Source organism: Tamandua tetradactyla, chromosome 18 (genome assembly GCF_023851605.1).
Source record: "Tamandua tetradactyla isolate mTamTet1 chromosome 18, mTamTet1.pri, whole genome shotgun sequence".
Classification (NCBI taxonomy): domain Eukaryota; kingdom Metazoa; phylum Chordata; class Mammalia; order Pilosa; family Myrmecophagidae; genus Tamandua; species Tamandua tetradactyla.
Genome location: NC_135344.1, coordinates 16,430,866 through 16,453,826, shown reverse-complemented (window position 1 = coordinate 16,453,826; position 22,961 = coordinate 16,430,866). Strand labels below are relative to the sequence as shown.

Here is a 22,961-nt window from a genome sequence, read left to right as displayed (position 1 = left end):
AAACCTGCACTTAATCTTATTGAGGATCCCTTTTGTGTGACAAATTGCTTTTCTCTTGCTTTATCTTCGGCATTTGCAATTCTGATTAACATTTGTCTTTGAATAGGTCTTTTAGGATTTATTGTGTTTGGAGTATATTGTACTTTTGGGTCGTATATTTATGTCTTTCGTAAGAATAGGGAAATTTGGGGCCATTATTTACTGAAATATTCTTTCTGCTCCATTTCCCTTGTCTTCTCCTTCTGTTATGTTACTCAGCTCCCTGAGATCTTGCTAAATTGTTTGCTTTCTTTTCTCTAACTCCTCTTGAATCTGTGAGATTTCAATTGTCCTTTCTTCAAATTTACTGATTCTTTCGACTCATTCAAAACCGTTTCATATGCCCCCAGTGGAATTTTAGTCTCTTCTATTGTGTTTTTCATTCCCATAAATTCTTTTATGTTTCTTGTCTTACTTTCAAATTCTTCCTTTTATGCACCCAGTGTCATCTTAATATCCTTCATCCCCTTGAATTGATGTACAAGCTTTTTTGGAACATCTTTGATTAGTTCCAAATTCTGTTTCATCCGAAGTTTTAATTTGTCCCTTTCACTGGGCTGTATCTTTCTGTTTCTTAATATGGCTTGTAATTTTTTTTTATGATGTCTACACATCTCTTTGTTTTGATGCGCTTACTCTGAATGTCAGTTTCTCTCTCTTGCCTCGGGTTTTATGTTGATTGGTTTTGTGTTAAGGCTCTTGTTTGACAGATGGTTCAACTTACTCTGGACCTTTAGAATTACCTATATTTAACTGAATAGATTTTTTTCTGCTCTTCTTCATCTGATTCTGCCCTGGATATGCGGTACAATTTTTGGGACTGCACTATTTCTGCAATCCCAAGGGGCAACCTTCCTTCCTCTGTTTCTTCTCTGGGACTTTTTACTTGTTCATTTATTGTTTTGCCATGTTTTTGTTTTTTAGTTTTTATTTTTCCCTCTCCTTTCATTACCTCTAGCTAATTTTTCCTGGAGGGTGAATTCTAGGAGGAGTGTCATCTGGAGAAGGCTTTCTCGAGTCATTATTTCCCATCTAAAGTAGGGTCAGGGACCCACAAAGCAGGTGCACACAAGTTCCAAAAAACCAGGTGAGAGGGTCAGAAAAGATACCAAAAAGCCTTTTTGACAGCTCCCGAAGCTGCACTTTCCTGGCCTGTTCAGCAGATGGGGCTCTTCAGCAAACTGTTCCCCATCGCCCTGAGGCAGCTGTCCACCTTAGCCCCTTTCTTGGGAGATGTTGAAACAGTGGCATGGTGGTTGCTGTCTGGGATAGGCTAAAACAGTGGTACAGAACTGGGACCCAGAGATCTAAGTTCATTGATCAAAAGTCATGATCAGTACTCTGCCACTCCCCACCACTTCCATTCTTGGCAGTGGAGCCTACCACATCCTTCCCCATCCACAGCTGTCAACCAGAGACTGGACCCTAGGTCGTTCACATCGAGATTGGGGGTGGGCACTGGCAGCCACTGCAGCGCATGTTACAGTGGTTTACTGCAGTTCCCAGCCCCTGCGTCCTTCATCACACTCTTCCATAGATGCTGTACAATCCTCCCCTGGTCTCCATAGCCCCAGAACAGTTATTTCACACAGCTTCTGCCTGACCTCTAGCTGTTTTTGGAGAAGGCATGAGTCATGGAACTCCCTACTCTACCATCAACCCTAGAAATTCTCTCGTTCTTTGATCCACACAACATCTGTGTTCTTCTCTAACCCATGGTAGCTCCTTGAAAGATATTTCTATGAAGAAAATCAGGGCTTGATATTCTGGAAGTGAAGCTTATACGAAAATGTCCAAACCAAGGCATTGTCAAGGCGATGCTTTTTCTTGAAGACTGCTTGCTAGTGATCCCGGAATTCTCTCTCACATAGCAAGGGCACATGGCAGTTTCTGCCATAGAGTGTCACTTTTAAGTGCTCAAGAATATTTGCTGAATGCATAAATGAATGAAGGGGAGATATGAGGTAAGAAAATCAAAATAATTCACAAATTACCAGTGTGTATACACATACCTATATGTGTAAGGCTGTGCTATTTATTATATCTGAATGTGGATTATATTATTATATGTACACAATTTATAAGTAGCAACTAGAGAATTTTTATAATGTAGAAAAATATATTAATTTAATGATAGGCTGGTGGACAGTGTGTCTTCTTGAAATATGTAGACGCCTCAGCAGCTGTTTACAACTCTAATCCTATGAGTTGAATAATGGTTAGAGACATCGCTCATGTTAATTCTCAACTTTAAGGTCCTTTATTCTAGTGCTCTCACCTTTGTAACTCTTGATAATAGAGGTAAGTGTTGTATGCATTGACTGCATTGACTTTAGCCTGGTGGAGAATTGTATGAAGTCACTTTGACAAATATATATCAAGTCCAAGCCCTTTTTGCTTTGTAAAAGTCTAGAAATATATTTAAAACATTCACATATTCTTTTAGTAATTAGCTTAGAGGTTTTTTTTAAAAAGAGCAGCTCAGGTTTTTAATATTGGCTCAATCAATGCATGGGTGAATGGATATTAAGGTATAATTTTCTTATCAATGATTAATATCAGTTTTTCCATGACCATTGCGTAAAATAAAAATATATTTGTACGTGTATATTGATTGTGTGTATATATTCAGTATATATCTACACATGTGCACCTACAAATACACATGTATACATATATATGATAATGTGAAATACTAGCATGTAATGGTTTCACTAATACAACATTTCAGAGAAGAAAATGTATCTCTTCTATGGTACTGACTGTCAGAGTACAGAGCAGAAAACTGAAAGCATAGTAGGTATGTCAAATGGAGAGTTATAACAGATAATTAGGAGTAAACGCCTTTGCGATGACTGGAGAGTTCTAAACGGTAACTGAAGAAATAACTTCTGGACAACATGATTCATCTACAGTGAGATTTGTGATCCCCAAGGTCACCAGAGGAACTGGGTTGCTAACAAGAATATTCCATTTGCAATGCTGTTGTCACAATTCTAAATCACACAGGAAGATAAAACACTGGAAGTTGGAATGTGGCTACATAGTACCCTGGCTATGCACAGCTGCATGGCTAGCGAAGACTTCTAGAAGGAAGAGGGAAGATGGCACTTTCTCCCTTGCAATTTCCTCATCACATCAAGCATATATAAGTGATAAAAATCAGTTCTATAGAGTGGACTGGAATTTGCTAGCAGCAATTTGCATCATCCAATACAAATGCTTCATCAACCACATGTAATTACTTCTTCACCAGGCCCTTTCCTTTATGTATCTTTTGATTCTGTGCTCCTTAATTAAACAATATCAAACAAAAAAGACTAGATCCTGTTTTTGATAAGTTCATGCCCCCTATCTCTCTCACCCTGAATACAGCCATAAAACCTGAGTGGAATGTAGCTATTTAAGGGCTCCAAAAAGCAAACAGTAGCATGCAGTTTGGGGAAAACTATTGTTCAGAGTATCTCTAAACCTGTGGTGAGATTAGCATATTTTTCCCCCACTATCCTCTGACCTGGACTAGAAATTAGAAGAAGTATCAAACCAAGCTGAGGGAAGGAAACAATAATGATTAGAGTAGAAATCAATGAAGTTAAAGCCTGTTCTTTGAAAAGATTGTTACTATTGATAATCCCCTATTAAGAGCGAGACAAAAAATAAATTATATAAATTAGGAACAAAGGAAGGGATATCATTACAGAATCTACAGATGAAACGAGGATATTAAGGGAAAACTCTGAACAGTTCTACTCATATAAATTTATCAAGTTAGATGAAATTCTACCATATATATGAAATGGAACAAGTTTTTAAAAACTTAAACCTATGAAAGTTATGTATGATGAAATGGAAATCTCATCATACAAAATGAAATCTCCAAGCCCAGATGGTTTCACTGGCAAATTCTACCAAATATTTAAAGAAGAAATAATACCAGTTCCACCCAACTTCTCTGGAAAATTTATAAGGGAATATATACCAAATCTTTTTATAATGCCAGCATTATTCTGACAACAATCCAAACCTGAAAGATATAGTACAGAAAAATAATACTTCAGGCCAATATCCCTCTTGCAAGAAACCTTCTACCAAATGCTAGAAAATTAAATCCAGCAATATAAGAAAATAAAAGGCCAAAAGGATAACATATCATGACCAAGTGGGGTTTATCACAAGAGCAAGACATTGGTTCACTACTCAAAAATAAATCCATAGAATCTACCATATTAAGGGACTAAGAATAAAAACTACATGATCATGGCAACTGATGCAGAAAAAGTGATTAGCAAAGTTTCATTCTTGATTTTAAAAAATCTTAGCAAACTATGAATATAACAGTACTTCTTTGTCCTGATGAATAACATCTTAAAGAGTATATCTAACATTATACTTAATGTTGAAAGACTGGATGCAGCCTCTCCCCCCACCACCACCAAAGGAAAGGATATCCATTCATCTCACATATTCATCATCATACTGAAAGTTCTATTCTGTTCAATAAGGAAAGAAAAAGAAATGAAAACATGCATATTGGAAAGGAAGAATGTAACTACCCCTATTCTCAGAAAACATGATTAATTGCAAAGGAAATATCGAGTAAGGTACAAAGCACCAACAACCACCTAGAGAAATGGAAACATTGTTACACACAGACTTGTATGTGAATATTCATAGGAGCTGTCAAAACTGAAATAAAGCCAAGTATCTTTCAGAAGATGAATGATTAAATACATCGTGGTACATCCATTCAAAGGAATGCTATTCAACAATTAGAGAGATTGGATCCAACAATTTGGATGAATCTCAAGTCATTATGCCAGGTGAAAGAAGCCATTTCCAAAGGCTTGCCATTAAATAACTCCTTTTAATTAAATAATTGAATAATTCCTTTTAGATAGTCTTCTCTCAAAATTAAAAGAGTTGTGATAGAGAACAGATAAGTCATGCTTATACTTTGTGGTGGAAAGAATGTGTCTACAAAGGTATAACATGAAAGAGTTTTGTGGTGATGGAATAGTCCTGTATCCTCATTTTAGGAATGGCTGCAAGAATCTACATGTGCTAAAACTCACAGAATACATTTAAAAAGTCAGTTTTCTTGTATGTTAAGTTTAATAATAAAAGGTAAAACAATTGTGAGATAACTCTTTTGAGAATTTTTTGAGGGATATATTCTAGATATCCCAGTTTAAACCTGGAATCAGGAGTGAACAATGGAAAGATTCCTTGGAAAACCCATATTTTTGTGTTCTGTTATGGTTAATTTGGGAAATATTACAAAGAACAGCCTCATAAAACCCATTAATTAGGTGATACTCATCCTTTTACTTTATTGATAACTTTATTGAAGCTACTGTCCTGCATATCCTTCTTGGTGTGAGGTGTTACTTTGAAAAGCCTGATAACTTTGTGCTATCCTGCTTTCAAGTTGGCCCACTGCAGCCTATATGACCTTTAGAAAATGATGGTAGCAATGGAGTCTGACTACTAAGACTACATCATACAAAAGTTATAGCCCCCATTGTCATCACCTCTCTCTCCAGTCATTGTGACTGGTTAAATCCAGCCCTCTCCTTTATATGCAACTTCAAACACATGAATAAGAAAGGAACGAAGCAGACAAATGCTATGACTGTTTTCTTATTAAATCAATAGCTGACAACCTCAAATGGTAATCCATAGTACTTAGATATCCTATAATAATTTCCCTAGTATATTTATTTTTCTCTTTCCAAAAACATGACCTCTCCTTATTTTCAAACTGCCTTTTCTCTCCCTTTGTTTTCTCAGTGCATCTGTCATCAAGAAAAGAGAAACCATTGGACAATAATTTGTTCATCTTCCAACACCCAGACACTGCTGTACAAAGAATAATAACTTTTGGTTCATGGTTAATTTTATTTTCTAATGTTCTCTGACATTTTTCTTTCCATTTATGTTCCTTACATTTTATAGCTCAGAACATTTGAAGTTGTTGATTCCATTTAAAACATTAGTTGGAGAATTTCTATGTAGACATAAAATAATCATCTACCCTACTGTATGCATGTTTGTGTGTTTGTTTTTAATTATTTATTTTTAAATGAAATTTGTTTTTAATTATTTATTTTATTTCACCCAACTGAAAAGATGGTAAGGGGACTTTGAAGTCAGTAATGAAGGGAGACCATATTTTGCGGGTAGAACAAATAATAACATGCAATAAGAATAAAAGCTGCACAGTAATTTTCACTAATTTTTGGATCGTGGATACTTTGAGAAAAGTCTATTGTAAGCTATAATATCCATGCACTTTTAGGGGGTTGTTTATATTTTGAAAGACATCTATGGAATCCAAATCGAGATTCCTGGATGAGAAATACAGAAAAAGGGTAAAGATCAGGCTGGTATTATTAAATAAAAGGTGTTATAAACTTCACAGCAATGGGTAAGATGTCTACACGTGCTTTATCTTCTAAGATTATAATCATGGCTAGGGTTACTAAATCTATAAATTCTGTCAGCAAACAAAAAGACTGAAGTTTATAATGACATATTCAAAGCTATCATCAAGAGAATTATTTTATGGTGTTCACTTTGCTCCGTTTGTCAGAAAAACGAAGTTTACCATCAAGCAAGTTATGAACCTTCTATTACATTGGCAAAATTTTAACTGGGCATATATTTCTGTTTTAAAAATGGCAGATTGTGGACTCAGGAGGATTTGATGACTGACTAGGCAATTAAGAATAATTTTAGCAAACGTTAATCAAACATAAATATTGACTTGTTTTTAAATGTTCAATTAGGTATTCAATTGACAGAAATACAGACTTGGAGAGATACTTCAATATTGATGCCAACAGTGGAGTTATTACAACCGCCAAATCTTTGGATCGAGAAACAAATGCTGTTCATAATATCACAGTCCTTGCAATGGAGAGCCGTAAGTGGGAAGGTCTATAATTACATTGGGACGGAGGGTATTGGAAGTGGAGAACAGGTTGTCATGAGGGCATAAATTCAGCTTGAATTATAGTTGCTTAATTTAAATTGAAAAAAAAATGAAAATCCCTAATTTTCAGGCTGTAAAATATATTCACAAGCTTTATTTGCTAATATTTACAAACAAAAGAGAGGACTATAAAAAAATAGAACTGAGATACTTTCAGAGGGCTTATTATCTTGTGATCATATTCCATATATTGTGTTCATGTTGATATGGAACTGTGAAATGCATGCACTTATAAAATCAGTAAATGGATAACTAGCCAAGGCACCAAATTTGCTTAGTCCTTGATAAGAAAACCAGTTGAGGAAGCTTAATTTTATACATATAGTATATATAATACATATGTATAATATAATGCATATATGTACATAGTATAAATTTATATTCATATTAAAATTAATGGTTTAATGGTCATTCTTCTCTCAACAATTTTCTTATAAGGCATTAAAATCGATCTAAGAAAGATACACATCGTACACAAACACCCACATATATATAGCCCATGGATCAGATTATCTGCCCATTTAAAGGCTTCAAATGTTGTTGATACCACATTTCCTATGTGGCTTGATCATTTCAATATTAAAGAATTGTGCTTTAGTGAGGCAGAGCTTTTAGATTGATGATAATTGTTTTTAAGTTTTTTAAGTAAAATACCAGTGGCACCGCAGCTGTACTCTTAGGACGCACAATGAGACATTTTCTTATTCCTTAGAGAACCCATCTCAAGTAGGAAGAGGCTACGTGGCCATTACCATACTGGACATTAATGACAATGCACCTGAGTTTGCCATGGACTATGAGACCACCGTTTGTGAAAATGCCCAGCCAGGTCAAGTAAGATTCCACAGAGCAACTTGTTCCTAGTTTGGGATTTCTTTCAAAATATTGAGCAGCAGTTGCCTTTGAAATTCTGCTAGCTTCAAGAGAAAATATAATCAGGGCTCTGCAGCAAAACTGACACTTTGATGTGGAGCATAAACTCCTATTAAAGAAACTTTCAATTTCGGGTTTAATTGGGAGGAGGACAATTCTCAAGAAGGCAAGGTAAACATTGTAAAAGCCCTGTTAAGTGGTTAAAGGCTCCGACTCCTGGTAGGAGCAATACAGCATATTAAGCTTTATTGGGCTGTTTCCCACATTACACAGCAGAGTTTTAGGAGCTTGGAGTTCTCAGGATTAAGTGTAGTTCAAGTTCAGTTTGTTTTATTTTTTCCACCTCATCCGTATTCTTCAGAGTCTTGTGATGTTTACTGGGATGGTTTAATCAATTGGTGCAGCTATTTCTGAGCTTTACAAAAGTAAATTCGGCCATGAATTCCAAAGCCCTTTTCAGATTGGGTTCATATTAGTACATCAGCTTCGTTCCTCACCCCAGCTCATTCAGGATGATGGCATCTATTATAAGGTGCAAAATTGCTTGCTCCTCCTCAGAGAACAGAGAAAGTACACCAACGTAGCAAAATGCTTTCATGTTTTACATTCTCTCTTCCCAGGTTATCCAGAAAATCAGTGCCGTCGATAAAGATGAGCCATCCAATGGACACCAGTTTTACTTCAGCTTAACAACGGACGCAACAAATAACCACAACTTCTCACTGAAAGATAACAAAGGTAAGGGAGTGCCGTTGTCACTGGAGGCAGCCACTACAGACTCTGAGCAAGTGCTTTCTCTCTCTCAGGAATGCTGAGTGTAGCTTTCTATCTCCCAACTAGCACGGACATTAATTAAAGGGCAGTGAGCCCCTCAAGTAATTTTTATCTATGGATTTGCTGTCACGAAGAAGAAGCTGCTATTTAAATCATGTTAGGCCTGCAGCCAAATAGGGGGACATGCCAGATCCATCTCACTCTGTCTTTTCTTCTGGACGCTTGCTACCTTATTTGTACATCAAGCTCTTTACCCAAATTAGCTAATCTGTTGATGGTCAACTGAACACCTTATTATGGTTCATGCTACAAAAAATAGAGCTTATGCCATCAACCCAAGTCAGCTGTGTACTTAGTACTTTCAAGACCATCGGTTATTCTTTTAATATAAAAATAAAAGCAGTGCATGGAAGTGATATAAATATGTCCATTGTGCAAAATGAAAAATAACAAAAATTTCTTCTATTCCTATCCCATTTCCTTGCTTCACAGGTAATTGCTTGTGTCAGTTTCCTAATTGTCATTATAGAAATATTTTTACGGATACCTGTAACTAGACTATCTTTTTGTTTAATAATATATATTGACAATTATAAGAACTTGTCAGGAAGTATAAGAACCTATTTATTGTCTAATTTCAAATTTATATGTTCACATGGGTTTTTATTCAAGGTATTTGTTCTAGCAGAAGGAGAGAATTTGCAAGGAATAGAAAACAAAGAATAGTATTCTCCAACAATATAGAAAATGTAATCCTATCTTTCATTTAATTGTATGTGTAAGCTGGGTTTCAGGGAAAAGGAAACCTTTTAGAAATAGATTTTCTAGTGAATTTATCTCTGAAATTTATGTGTGCTGGGGCCACTACCTTCTTTAGTCCAGAAAATCCCACTTTGACCTCAAAAATTCAGTTTGAAAATAGTAATTGTTCCTGATCTCATTCTCTGCTTAATGAGAATACTGCCTTACTCCTTTACTAATATAAAAAGAATAATGTTCTGTACATGCATAATTTCAAACTTTCTGACTTAATTATAGCCATAAGGGACAGCCCTGAGCACTTAGATCCAACCAACACAAATACTGAGAAAGGAATTTGTAAACTTCACAAAACAGCATGAATATTTCCCCCATGTAGCATCATCCAACACCATCATGATTGTTGAATTGTGCATGCATGAAAATGCTGGATTTACGAGGCAGCCACAACTGCCATGCGGCTGACAGAGATCCCCCAGTCAAACCCAGCATTCCTTTGTCTTTACCTTGTAGAAAAACATGTGCAGATAGGGAGAAAGTTGGTCCTGATGTTGCCTTCTGTATTAGTCAGGATTCCCTAGCAAAACAGGACCAACAGGAGATATCTGTAAATATTGGAAGATTTTTTTTGTTTTTGCCTGGGCAGACACCAGGAATCGAACCCAGGTCTCCAGCATGGCAGTCAAGAACTCTGCCACTGAGACACCATTGTCTGCCCGATATTAGGAGATTTTTTATAAGGATTGTGGGACTGGGAAAGTCCAAATTCTGTAGGGGGTCACAAACCAGGAACTCCGGTGAAGGTTTTCACTAATTCCCCAGAAGAAGCTGGCAGGCTAACATAGAGATGGGAGCCTCTTTTCTGATTGCTGGAATCATCACTTCTCCTTTTAAAGCCTTCAGCTGATTGGAGGAGACTTCTCTCATCGTTGAAGGCATCCTTCCCAGTTACTTGTAGATGTGATCAAATCTAGATGCAGTCAACCTACAGATGATTTAAGCCCAGGAAATTCCTTACAATTCAGGCCAGTGCTTGCTTGACCAGATAGCTGGGCACCATAAGCTGGCCAAGATGACGCAGGAATTTGACCATCACATCTTCTATCTTAGGGAGTGCATATAAAACATTTTGAATTTTATGATCTATCCTGATGATAGGGCTCTCTTCTCTCATGTTGCGTTTCAGCATATGCTTTTCAACTCATTTTTGTTATTATTGTTCTGACGTTAGGCATATTAGATTGTGAATCAACAACTTTGTAAAACTTCTTGTATAAAATCAGTGCAACATCTGAGATGGTGAAAGACAGATTTGTAGATGAGTGTTTGTGTGCATGTGCGTTGTTAAATGTAAAGGGGATATATTCTAGGCAATATCTGCGAATAACTCCATATGTGAATTTTTAGAGAATAGCTTCTTAAATTAATTCATACATTTTTAAATAAAAGATTTATTTACAAAAAAAACCCTAACTGATGGAATCTGAAAATCAGGCAGTTTTGTTCCTGCCTCGTCTATAACCACAAGTAATACATTTCTGCAGGCTTGTGTCACCTTACTCTTTCGTGTGGTTTCTGAGAGAGAATGGATTCCCCCTTGCTTTTTGTTGCCAACACTGAATAAACATCTTTTTGACAGTTTTAATAAAAGGAAACTTTTATTAAAGCACACAGGATGAAACTATGATCCTGTTTCTCCTTTTTTTTTCCTTTATTGTTTTATTAATTCAAGTGAATTTAAAGAAGACCACAATTTAATCCGTAGAAGTTAGCTGGAGAAATCGCTAACAATAAAAAAAAATTGAATTCTCTTTCTGATTTAGAAATCAGAGTTAAGTGATATGGACTTATTAATCACTGTTACAATTTTTATAATTACTAGAATTGTTTAGATGAAATAGAATACTGAATGTGAGCTATTTTATCTTGGATAAAATATTTATATTCGTGGAGTTTTGGTAATGATTTATACAAATATGGATTTTTAAATGCAGTATTCTTTTGAAAACTATGTGAATTCAATTTAAACAAAACTCAAGTAGCTTATTTTATTTGTTTCTGTATTGGGCTTAGAACTTATGAAACAGAGAAAGGATTGGACTATTTCATTCACACTATCTACTGATGCTGCAAAGATTTAACCTGATATTTTTTACCATCATCTCAAAGTGTGTGGTTGGAAATTTAAGATAAGTAAACGAATATGTAGTTTTTTAGTCTTACCTTATAAATATATAGGTTTGGTTATAACTCAGATTATAGAATACAATGAATATTTTAAAATGTGTCAAATCTAACCAGATGAAACTCAGAAGAAATAGTTGAAATTAAAAGATCAGCCACTCCAAAGCATCCCTTAATTTAGAAACCGAAGTAAACAGAGTGGCTCGGAGCAAATGAAATTTGGAAAGGCTGTTTCCATATAAATGTTGGGTTATGTATGTCACTTTCCTTATCCTAGACAACACAGCGTCAGTTCTCACCAGAAGGAATGGCTTCCGGAGGCAGGAGCAATCCGTGTACTACCTGCCAATTTTCATCGTGGACAGCGGCTCCCCCTCTCTCAGCAGCACCAACACCCTCACCATCCGGGTGTGTGACTGTGATGCACATGGCGCAGCCCAGACCTGCAACGCGGAAGCCTACGTCTTACCCGCGGGGCTCAGCACTGGAGCTCTGATCGCCATCCTCGCCTGTGTCTTGACACTGCTAGGTAGGTAGTCTCTCCAGGGCTCGCCCCGTAGGAGTCTCAGCTCTAGCCCAGTAGACCCGCCTCCCATCTCTTCTGTTTCTGCACCTTTATGCTATCCCTTGGTGTTCTGGATGGCGTGGCTGCCCAAAGGTACAAAATGCCCCTGGCCGGCTTCAACAACTGAAATGTGTTGCTTCTTAGTTCTGGAGGCTAGAAGTCTGGCATCATGTGGGCAGCAGAGCCCTGCCTTCTCTTAAGGGGAAAACCTTGCTCCATGTGTCCCCCACAGGCGTTTGGCTGATGGCCGACCATCCACAGCATTCCTTGGCATGTGACAGCATAACTCAGTCTCTGCTTCCCTCATGTGGCTCTCTCTCTGTCTGCCTGTATTCAGATTCCTCTGCTTGTAAGGACACCTGGAATAGCGAATGAAGACCTGTCCAGCTTGACCTCATCGTAACTAATAACAACATCAAAGAATCCTTTGAACAAATAAGCTCACAGTCACAGGACTGGGAGTTAGGACTTGGACATGTCTTTTTGGCAGATGCACTTCAACCCATAACACTTGGAGTACACATGCAAATCTTCTATTAGGTGGGGTTTTATGTTACTGTGTAACACACAGTTAATTGTTTGGCCACAGCTTTCGGTGGTATATTTAAGGTACAACTCAAAAGAGTAAGCTATTTCATCTTCAAAACAAGAGTGAAGAAAAATGGCTTATGTTTACGATGGGTAGTTTTCAAGAGTATTTCTTAAATATACTGTATCCCAACTCTTTGCTTTAGTATATTCTACACAGGAGATAAGGTAGACTAGAGAGAAACTTACTGGGTTATAACACACTTAGTTTAGAAATTATAGTTTTACATCCTAACACTTTCCAGGAATACATTTAAGGTGAGTTCTTAAATTATTTGCAAATTTAAGAAGATTGCAAATTCAGCAATGCAAAAGTTATAATTTCCCATGGAATCTTAACATATGTAATTGTACTTTTCCACAACTGCTTTATTTGGTTAAATTAGATTTACAGCTCATATTAGAATTGTGCTTTTAAAGGAGATTCTGAAGCATCCTTTTAAAACTTGGGAACATCCAGCATCTCTATTGGGTAATGAGGTTCATACATGAGCTACATTCTCCCACACAGTATAACTTTCTGTAGCGAGGAAAACAAAGCATTTAATATTTCACCAGGGACCACACTGTGTTTTATTGGAGTTTAATAGAATTAGTAAATCCATTTATCATGTGTTTTTATAAAGTCAGGGTGGAAGAGTGGGGGCCGGCATTGTGTAATGTTTAAAACCTAGATTTGTAGATTAGGTAAATTTAAGTTTTATTAGCGCCTTCCACATTGTACTAGTTCTTCAATACCTGGCTTCTTAATCTCAAAAGGGAAAAAACAATACAACTAGCCTCCTCAGGTTTTTATGAGCTAATTCATGTAAGGATCACAGTGTCAACTGTACAGCAAACATTCAACATATTTGAAATGTTATTGATGAAGCGAAATTTCTCAGTTTAATTGCAACCTAGTTGCTAAAACACTGAAAGTGATCTTATGAAAATGGAAGTTATAATTATCTTCAATAACTTCAGCTAAAGCAAATCTGTAACAGACTAATTAAACTATGTTTTTCCATAGGGCACCACATAGATGGTAGAAATATGTGGAAATTCATTAGAAATGGCTAGTAGTTCCCAGATGATATCTGATGAGAATGTAAGCGAATAGAGGGAATTCCACAAAAGGTGGTGCCGTTAAAAAAATACTTTTTTATTACTCTGTCAGGTTCCAAAATATAATAATTGAGATGTAAATTTAAAATATGTTTTATAGTAGCATAATAACCTAGGTAAGAAGATAAAGATTTCCCTCCATGTTTCACTTTTAAGAAATGCTTCCATTTGGGGTTCCTTGCAATTTAAGTTGCTTGAAGATTCTAATTAGTTAAGAACTATTATCTATTATAGAAAGCAGTCAAAATAAGGTTCTATTTTATTTTTCAATTCCTCTCTATAAAATATATCTGTGTATCTGCATCACATATATCTACCTCATAGGTTTGGATTTTGTCAAAATTTAGATGAATGTTACTACTGTTTCTTAAGATAGAACCCATTGCTTAAATAGACAATAAATTAGGAATGCCTTTTCCATTCCTATAGATTTGGTTTATGTGTCCCATGCTTTATAATTTTTTGCAAGTGTCGAAAAGCATAAGTCAAAACAGAAGCTTACTGTGCTGAATACAGTTTAGATAGAATCAGGGACTTCTGCCTTATAACGTCCATTTTCCGTCTCAACACTGCACAGTAAACAGTATGTTCAGGTGCTAGCATTTCGGTTCAGAATGGTGGTCTCTTTGTGCCTCACTTCTTAATAATCAGCACTTTTTATGCCCATGTGGCCCTTTCTCCTCTCTTATAGACTCTGGTTGTTCATGTGATAGGTGCTGAAGGCAGGACATTAGGATCCTTAGAGGGCATGTCGGTAGGAGACACTTCCTGGAATGATGCTTGAGAGTAGGTATTGGGATTTGCACTGCAAGCCTTTTCAGGCTTCTGAGCAGACATGCTGCGAGAATGGGGGAGAAGAACTTGAGAATCAAGTTCAATTTGAGAATGAAACTAGAAAAGGACCTGGGCTCTGAATTCCCAACCCCATTCTTCACTGCACACCAAGCTTGTGTTACAGCAATGTGACAAATTGAAGCTACCTGTCACACGCCAGAAGGTGATGCATTGAGGTCACCGGAGTGTTTATACTGGAATGCATCCCAGAAATCATCTCCAGCCCAAATGTTTGCACCTCACAGAAGGGAAATTGAGGCACAATTAGGTTCCAGGATTTACCAGTGGTTCATAGAGCAAGTTATTGGCTATTATGGAATAAAATTCTGATTCTCTTTATGCTTGATCACTGCTTTTGGATTAGACCACAGACGAAATATATCTCAGAAATATTAAAGTGTTACTGATAAGTAGTTCTTTCTGCCCCAAGATGCGAAATACGTTTTAAACAAAGTCAGATTTATCGATCTGCCCTACATCTGTTTTCAGATAACTTTATGGACAGACTACTGATTTCTCTCTCATTCTTGTGCTGGCTCTCAACCTCTCAATTTATTTGTGACAAAATTCTCCATATGAAAAGATGACCCCCAACTTAGCACAGTTACGAATTTCTTAGCCAGTCATGGGGTCTCCTGTATTTGACACTTAGGAGAACATGAGTTGGGGATTTTATTGCCATATTCAAATTTTATAAGTTTTCAATCAGGTACCTCAATTATCTTTAGGCAGAAAATTCTATCAATATATGACAAGTTGTTCTAGTATTCTAATCTTAAATAAAAACCATGTCCCATCGTCAACAACATCAAACTGATTATACATTTTTATCATAGTAAATTCATAGTTGTTGCCATATGTAGTTATTTTTCCACTTGGTTGAAGGCACTCTAAAGAAACAGAAGTTCTTCAATGATTGCTGCATTAAATTATTACTTCAGTGGATTTTAGGAATTGATCAAGGAGAAAATACTTTCAACTGGTTTGCTTTAAAATATGGTTTCAATATTAAATATTTCACACCTGTTCAGATAATGTCACAGCTAGACTCATATATGTTACTCTGTGAAGAGGAGCTTTTTGCTACACACTAAAGCTGTGGCTGAATTTATTATATCAAGTATTGTTTCTCCCCAACTTGAACCTTGAGGTGCAAGTAATTGAAGTCCTGCAGCATTCCCTCTAGCTTTGCTACTCGGATACAGTTGGGATTAGTTAGATTGGCCCAGCTTCATAGACTCAGGTTTAATAAGGTACTTGCGGAAGCACACTGCTCATTGCATAGAACTCAAGCCCTTCCAGTGTGTCTTGGATGGACAGTTTGACATTTAGCTGCCATGCTGCATTTCATGTTTCTTCCCTGATCTGCCTAGTGCTATATTGTATTTGGTCTTGTGTGACTGTGGCTACTCATGATTTTGCTTAACAGGGAAAAAAAAACCTTTCTGATTTTGTGATAGTCAACTTTCCTAAGTAAAAAACAAAAGATGAGATTGCTAAGAAAAAAACAAAAAACAAAAACGGTAGCACTATGTAAAAGATTGATCTGCCTCTTACTCTACAGTCAAATGTATTTGACACAGCAGTCTCAGTGATTGAGAATCATGGCAGGTTACAGATGGCAAATTCATGCTAACAGATGTGTTCTTCTTTCAAGCCAGTGTGAGCAGCCTTTAAAACATGTATTACGTTTAATAAACTCATACTGTGTACCAGATACTAGTCTAAGTGCTTTACAAGCATTATATAATTTAATTTGCATAGAAAATTTCAGAGGTAAGTATTAGTAAGTAGCACTATTATATACATGTTTTATATGAGAACACTGTAGCTTAGAAATCAAGACGTGTCCATAAAATCATAGAGCAAATGAGTGTCAGAGCCAGGACTCAAACCCAAACAGGATTGCCTTCTTTAGAAGTTTTTTTTTTTTTTTTTCCCCTTGTGTGTGTTTTCTAATATGAAGGAACCATGTGTTGCTGGAAAATTCCCAGAGATCTGCAGGTATATAACACAAGCATTACTGAATTAGAGGCAACAGTATTTTAAATGTGTTTTTCATAGTGGCTTTGGCATTTATTTAACTCTGAGCATCTAATTTAAAGTATTTTCCAATTACCGCCAACCGTGAGATACTGCAATTAAAATTATGTCCTTTAACTTTGAGGTTATATTACATTGCAACCAATTTTTTTTTAGGCATAAAATATTCATTGTACCTAGGTCAATTTTTCTATCTTGAGACTCAAGTAAAATCATTCTAACTTTCACATTTAAAGGACAAAAATTTAGTGATAGTTGTTTTGGGGAAGAAAAAGTTAAATTTCAGTTGTAAATAAAACCTTTCCCTGACTTGAGACATTGAAAGATGTATCTCCTTTATGCAGATGATTTGCAAATCCGCGTCTCTGGTGTGTCAGATCTAGATGAGTGTATCAACTCCAATTAGAAATCTAAATAGAAATATCAAATCCTGAACAATTCTCTTTCATTCCTGTCTCTTTTCTTGATTTACTTCTCACTTTTCTAAGCTTTTGAGTGGATTCAGGCAGCTTTTGCCCTTTCTCTTTGATCCCACATAGCCAATCAGTTCCAAAGTCCTGTTGATTTTACTTTGTTGATTTTCAAATCCATTTCTTTCCCTCCCTTGAAACCTGCTTTTGTTCAGGGCCCATCTTTTCCCTCCAGAATTACTGCAATTGTCTCCTGATTTCTCCACCCCATCTCTATCAGATCCAACCTTAAAGCACCGCCTACAGTGAGATTCCTTTTTTTTTCTGTGGGCAGCCACCGGGAATTGAACCTGGGTCTCTGGCACGGCAGGCGAGAACTCTGCCACTGAGCTACCATGGCCTGCCCTACAGTGAGCTTTTTTTTTTTAAAGCAAATGTGACAGTGACACATCCTAACTTAAAAGAAGACTTCCATGGCTTTACAGATCCAAACCACAGACTTTCTCTGACCTACATGCTCCCTCCTTGTCCAGCTGCATCTCTCCATTCACATATCTTATTTTAACCAAAGTGAATGAGTTGCTTCTCAGACCACTTTGGGTGCTACTCCTAAGGGCCCCATAGCAGCGTTCACTGTCTGGGAGCATCATCCATCATAGTTGACTTGTCTGTTTCATTAGTTTGTCTCCTAGTCTGTCTCCTGCAGTAGTCTCCTGCTTTGGGAGCCAGGGACTGAGCATTATTTTATCATCACATATGCAGCACCTCATACAAGTTCTGACCTTACATAGAGAAGGCGTTCAGTACATGCATGCTGAATGAGTCCCTGAGTGACATGGATATATTTATTAGTGGAAAAGTATATAGGATTTTTTGGTCATTATTTGTAAGTAGGCTCTCCACTGGTCTTCCTGATTTTCCCATTTTCTAATGTTCTATAGTTTGGAAATCTTTGAGTCTAGCCTATCTCTTCACTTTTCTGAAAAAAATATGGCACAGGTTAAAATTATTTTAACTTATATAGCTTCAGGACTATCAACCTGAAAATAGAAAGGTTCAAGAAAAAATTAGAATGTATGATTAAAGATAGATAAACAAAATACTGTGGTAGAGATTTCAGGGATACTGGGATGTTAAAACTCAGTGAAAAATTTAGTTAAAATGCCATAGTTAAAATCTAAGTTATCTCAGTTACTCATTTGGTACATCAACTGCAATTTTTTAAATTTTATTTTCATGACTCATAAGTAAAAGAAGTAAGTCTACAACTTCAATTTCAAATTTTGGCCCTCTCTTACCTGATTCCATATATATCTCTGAATTCACAGCACATGGATCCAGACAAAAGGCAAAGCAACTTTCCTTCATCCTTCAGATCTTAGCATAGATGTCGCTTTTTCTGATCCCATTCAGATTGCCAGGTGCCCCTGTATTTCTCCTATCATCTCACTTTTTAATACAGTAATCACTTTATTCCTTTGCTTGAAACATTTCAGAAGCATCAAATGTGCTTATATAAAATCCATGTGCTTCTCACAGCACACAAAGTCAAGCACATTGTAGTACATACACCCCTTAAAATCTCCGGATCACCCCATCTCACCCAGGCTGGAGGGCCACACAGCTTTTCCCTCTTTCCATTAGTTTCAAATATGTCCTTCTTTTCCTGTAACATTCTTCTTGCATCCCTTCACTTTTGGGGCTCAGATTCATTATACCAGCTCATTTGTTACCTCCTTTGAAAGATGTCGCTACCCAGGTTAAATTAGATACCCCTCACAACCATTATTCTAATTTAATGCCTGTTTGTTTCCTTTGTGGCACTTTCACAGTGTAATTATGTATGTTTGGTTCCTTTGCTCAGATGCAAAATTACCTTGAGAGTGTGGATCTTGTTCTTTTTTAACCAATATTAACCAATATTAACCAATATATTCACCTAATAACAGGACACGTAGGAGGGAAACTATTTTCAATGAATTGGACTGTCTTCCCTTTGTATGTCTTTATGTGATTTTTTTCTCTCTGTCACCCCCGTGTCTCAATGTCCAAATCTCCCTCTCCTTTCTCTCATAAAGAGAACAATCATGGGATTGAAGACCTGCCCTAAACCACCGGATAATTTCATCTCCCAAGCACCTTAACTAATCACATTTTGCAATTATTTCACTACATCTGCCACATATTTTAAGCCCCTCAGGGATAGAATCAGTATCTCTCTTTTCATCATTCTGTCATCCAATAGGTAGAATGAAGTAGATAGCCAGTAATGGGCTAAAGGAGTGGGGTGCATCAAAATCACATGTGAGTCCATGACAAGTTTTATGTTTTGTTTTTTTTTCTATAGCCATTATGTGACAAATTTTAGCAAGGCCCAACAGAATAGGAACTGGATTTATAGGACTTTATTATAGAAGTTCACCATATATGGCTTGTTATTTAACAAAAAGAGATAGTGGGTCTGCTGCATAGCACTATTCCCAGCACTTTAAACATATAAACTCACTTAATCTTCATAAAATTATTAACAAGTAGTCACTACAAGTAAGTACTGTTATCATCTCCATTTTGGAGAGTAGGACACTGAGGCAGGGATTCAGTGCAGATGAGAACCTTAAATGGGCAGGACCAGTGGATATAAGAAAGGGGGTTGAGGGACAGTCCAGCCATTACATTATATAGGAGTTGGTTGGCTGGGATGAGCAGTAGGTGAAGGCAAATAGTAAGTGAAAAAATTGAAGTCAAGGATGGCCTGGAAGTTTTGAGTTTGGGTATTCACTTGATTGAAAAAAGAGTATAAGAGATAAAGCACGTTATTGAAAAGCTAATAATTTTGCACCTGTGAGCTTTTAATGATGTATGAATGAGACACTTGGGTAGAAAGTTGTGGTAATAATACAAATGTTAATAAGTACCATTTATTGGGCACTTACTATAAGTTGAAAGCTTCGTATATTTTTGTTATTAGAACATGTGAACAGTCATTTGTAAATATAATCTGATTATCCAGAGAGATAGATGGAGTGTCTAGATGTGAGTCGTCAGCTATCACCACGTATAGGAGGTAGCTGAACCCTTGGGATTCACGAGCTCACTTAGGAAGAATGTTGGGTGAAAACGGAAGAAGCCAAGAACAGAATTTGAGGAACACTTAGGATATGTGCTATTTAGAGAAGATCAGCTCCAAAACAAAGAATGATTGTAGAGGCTTTAAATGAAAGAAGCATAAATCTTTTTTTTTTTTTTTTTAATAAATAGTAGCTGCAAAAAAGCCCCATATTACTCTATTGAATTTGTTCCAGTATATCCTAACATGTTGTGTTTTCTGGTTGAAGTTCTACGTCAACTATAAGAGATTTTTGAAGGGCCAGAAACTACCCATTGGCTTTGACAAGTGTCAGGGTCACTGGTAAACTTTGTTTCAGAGGAGTAACGTGGAAAATAAAGACAGTTGCTCTGGTTTAGTAGCACACATGATGAGGGGAAAAAAATGAAATTATGGAGTAGACTACTTTTACAAAAAATAAGGCCAATAAAATTGGACAAGGATAAATTATTCATTGGAAAACGGCAGTAAATTGTTTCCACTTGATGACCTCTCTGTGTTTCAATGAGCATGAAGTATCCTGGTAGAGGAATGAGGTTGAGAAAGTGGTGGGGGTTCAAAACTGACATTGAAAGGAGTCTGGAGGTATCTTTGTAATGGTTGTTTCTGATCTAAAGCCACTAAAATGCAAATTCAATTTAAGATGAAAGGAAAATTATTGAAATTTAATTAGTGCCAAGCAGAGAAAACATAGTTTTAGATTTTTAGTAAGTTGCATACAAGTCAAATAGGATGAAAGAACAATAAAGAGTTTATAAAAGGAGATAGAAGTGTTGAAGACAAAATTCCACTTACATATTGATATGGATATTTATAGTAAATTGTTGAAATTGTATACCAATTGTGCTAACAGTTTTTTCATTTAGAATAGGCAAATCTTCAGTTACACCTTCCAATTACAATATAATTACAATTATAGTAGCTGTTTAGCACTTCTTAGAGTTGGTATACTCTACATTTAAGATTTTTCTAGTATTTCTGAAATTTTGTGTAGTAAGCTATCTAAAAAAAAGAAATGGAGGCACGAGTGTGAACTGCATGTGGAATTTTAGAAATTATAGTAGCCTCGTTAGAAAGAAAGAAACAATGAAATAAATGTTAATGATATATTCTATTTAACCTGGTATGTCCAAATGGCTATAACATTTTAACATGTAATCAATAAAATATTCATGTGATATTTTACATTTGTAAAAAAAAAAAGTCTTCCGAATTATTGTGTGTATTATACTTAGAGTACATCACAATTCAGAGTGACTATATTGCAAGTACTCAGTAGCCACATGTGGCTGATGACTACCGTATGGACAAGGCAGAATTAGATTTTGTGATTCATTTGTGTTCATATAGATGATAGTCTGTTGAAAAGCGGTTTCTTGGTGAAGACTCCTAGGTCAAATGGCATCCCTTCCTTGAGACTTTCACTGAATATCTGGCCATAAATCATCACCCTCCCAAAGCATACTTTATATTAATATATAATTTATTTCACTGAATGAAAGTTAATTGCCTATTTTTCTTACAAAAATGTTGAGGTTCTTAATGGCAAGAGCTGAGTACATTCTTGATACCAAGTGTTTTCTATGTGTTCAAGACACATCAAGAGGGGAAAAATAATCAGTTCCTTTATAGGACTTAAAGGTTTAACAGATCAGTGCTCAAGAAAATATAATGTTGAATTAAATGAAATTCAGACTTTAAACCTGTGGTGGTAATCTCTAAACAGTGGGTTAACTTTAAGAAAGTGATATTTACTAGGTATACATATAGAGTGTTGTGATTTGGTTTAATAAAAATTCTTGACTTGATGGTACTTCATGTAAAAAGACTAAGTGATTTCAAATGAATGCCTGAATCAACATACATGCTTAAAAATAAGAAAATACAGTTACAGAACTAGTTCCTCTTTAAAATAAGGAGCCCTGTTTAGTGGTGTTACCAGTGTGTAGTGATGAGTTGACATCACAGAATTTTGCCTAGTTCTGGGTGCTAAAACAGGACTTGGAGTCTTCTTTCATTTGCAAGTATAGATCATGCAAAGTGGGGATTTGGGAAAACAATGAAGTGTTGAACTCAAGAACAGCTAAGAACTATACGTCAGGTGCCTTTTGAGCAAATCTGGGTGACTTCTAAAGCATCTCCCATCTTTAAGAAGACATGAATCTTGGTAACAGAAGTTTTGTGGAGAGCAGTGCTTCTTAACTGAAGAGACTGATAGTGCTATGAATTAGTCTCAAGGAAGGTTAGTTACGATGCCAGACTGGCATACTTTAAAGGTGATCCAGTGAAACTCATCCTCAAGTTTAAATGTCTGGAGTTGTTTCTGTCCCTGACCACGGTAAAGTTGAGAATGAAGGGACCCACTAATTTATAATATGGTCTTCTATATTTTTTTCTATGCCGTATGGCATGGGTCACATTTCACTCTTCTTCCATGTGAGTATCCCATTATTGCAGCACCATTTGTTGAATTTTTGTTTGTTTTTGGGAAGTGCATGGGCCGGGAATCGAACCCAGGTCTCCTGCATGGCAGGCAAGAATTCTACCACTGAACTACCCTTGCACCCCTGGTCCATGTTTTTTGCTTCTATCTTTTTATCTTTTATAAAAGGAAGCTTTGCTTCCTTTTATTCCTATCCTTTTGGGGAGAGCAGTGCTTATCTGCATCTATGCATGTCTGTCTTCTAA

At 36.4% G+C, this 22,961-nt stretch overlaps 1 protein-coding gene and 1 non-coding gene across 2 annotated transcripts in view; one reads left to right on the top strand and one right to left on the bottom strand.

Annotated features, from left to right (window-relative positions):
- CDH7 (cadherin 7) overlaps window positions 1-22,961 on the top strand; it is a 128,841-nt gene that overhangs the window by 99,489 nt on the left and 6,391 nt on the right. The window contains exons 8-11 of the mRNA XM_077135278.1: window positions 6,828-6,964; window positions 7,746-7,867; window positions 8,527-8,644; window positions 11,901-12,152. Of these exons, the coding sequence (XP_076991393.1) occupies window positions 6,828-6,964; window positions 7,746-7,867; window positions 8,527-8,644; window positions 11,901-12,152 (629 nt within the window). The remainder of the gene's footprint in view (window positions 1-6,827; window positions 6,965-7,745; window positions 7,868-8,526; window positions 8,645-11,900; window positions 12,153-22,961) is intronic.
- Window positions 22,766-22,836, bottom strand: TRNAG-GCC (transfer RNA glycine (anticodon GCC)). The gene has a single exon. It is a non-coding gene; the product is annotated as a tRNA-Gly (tRNA).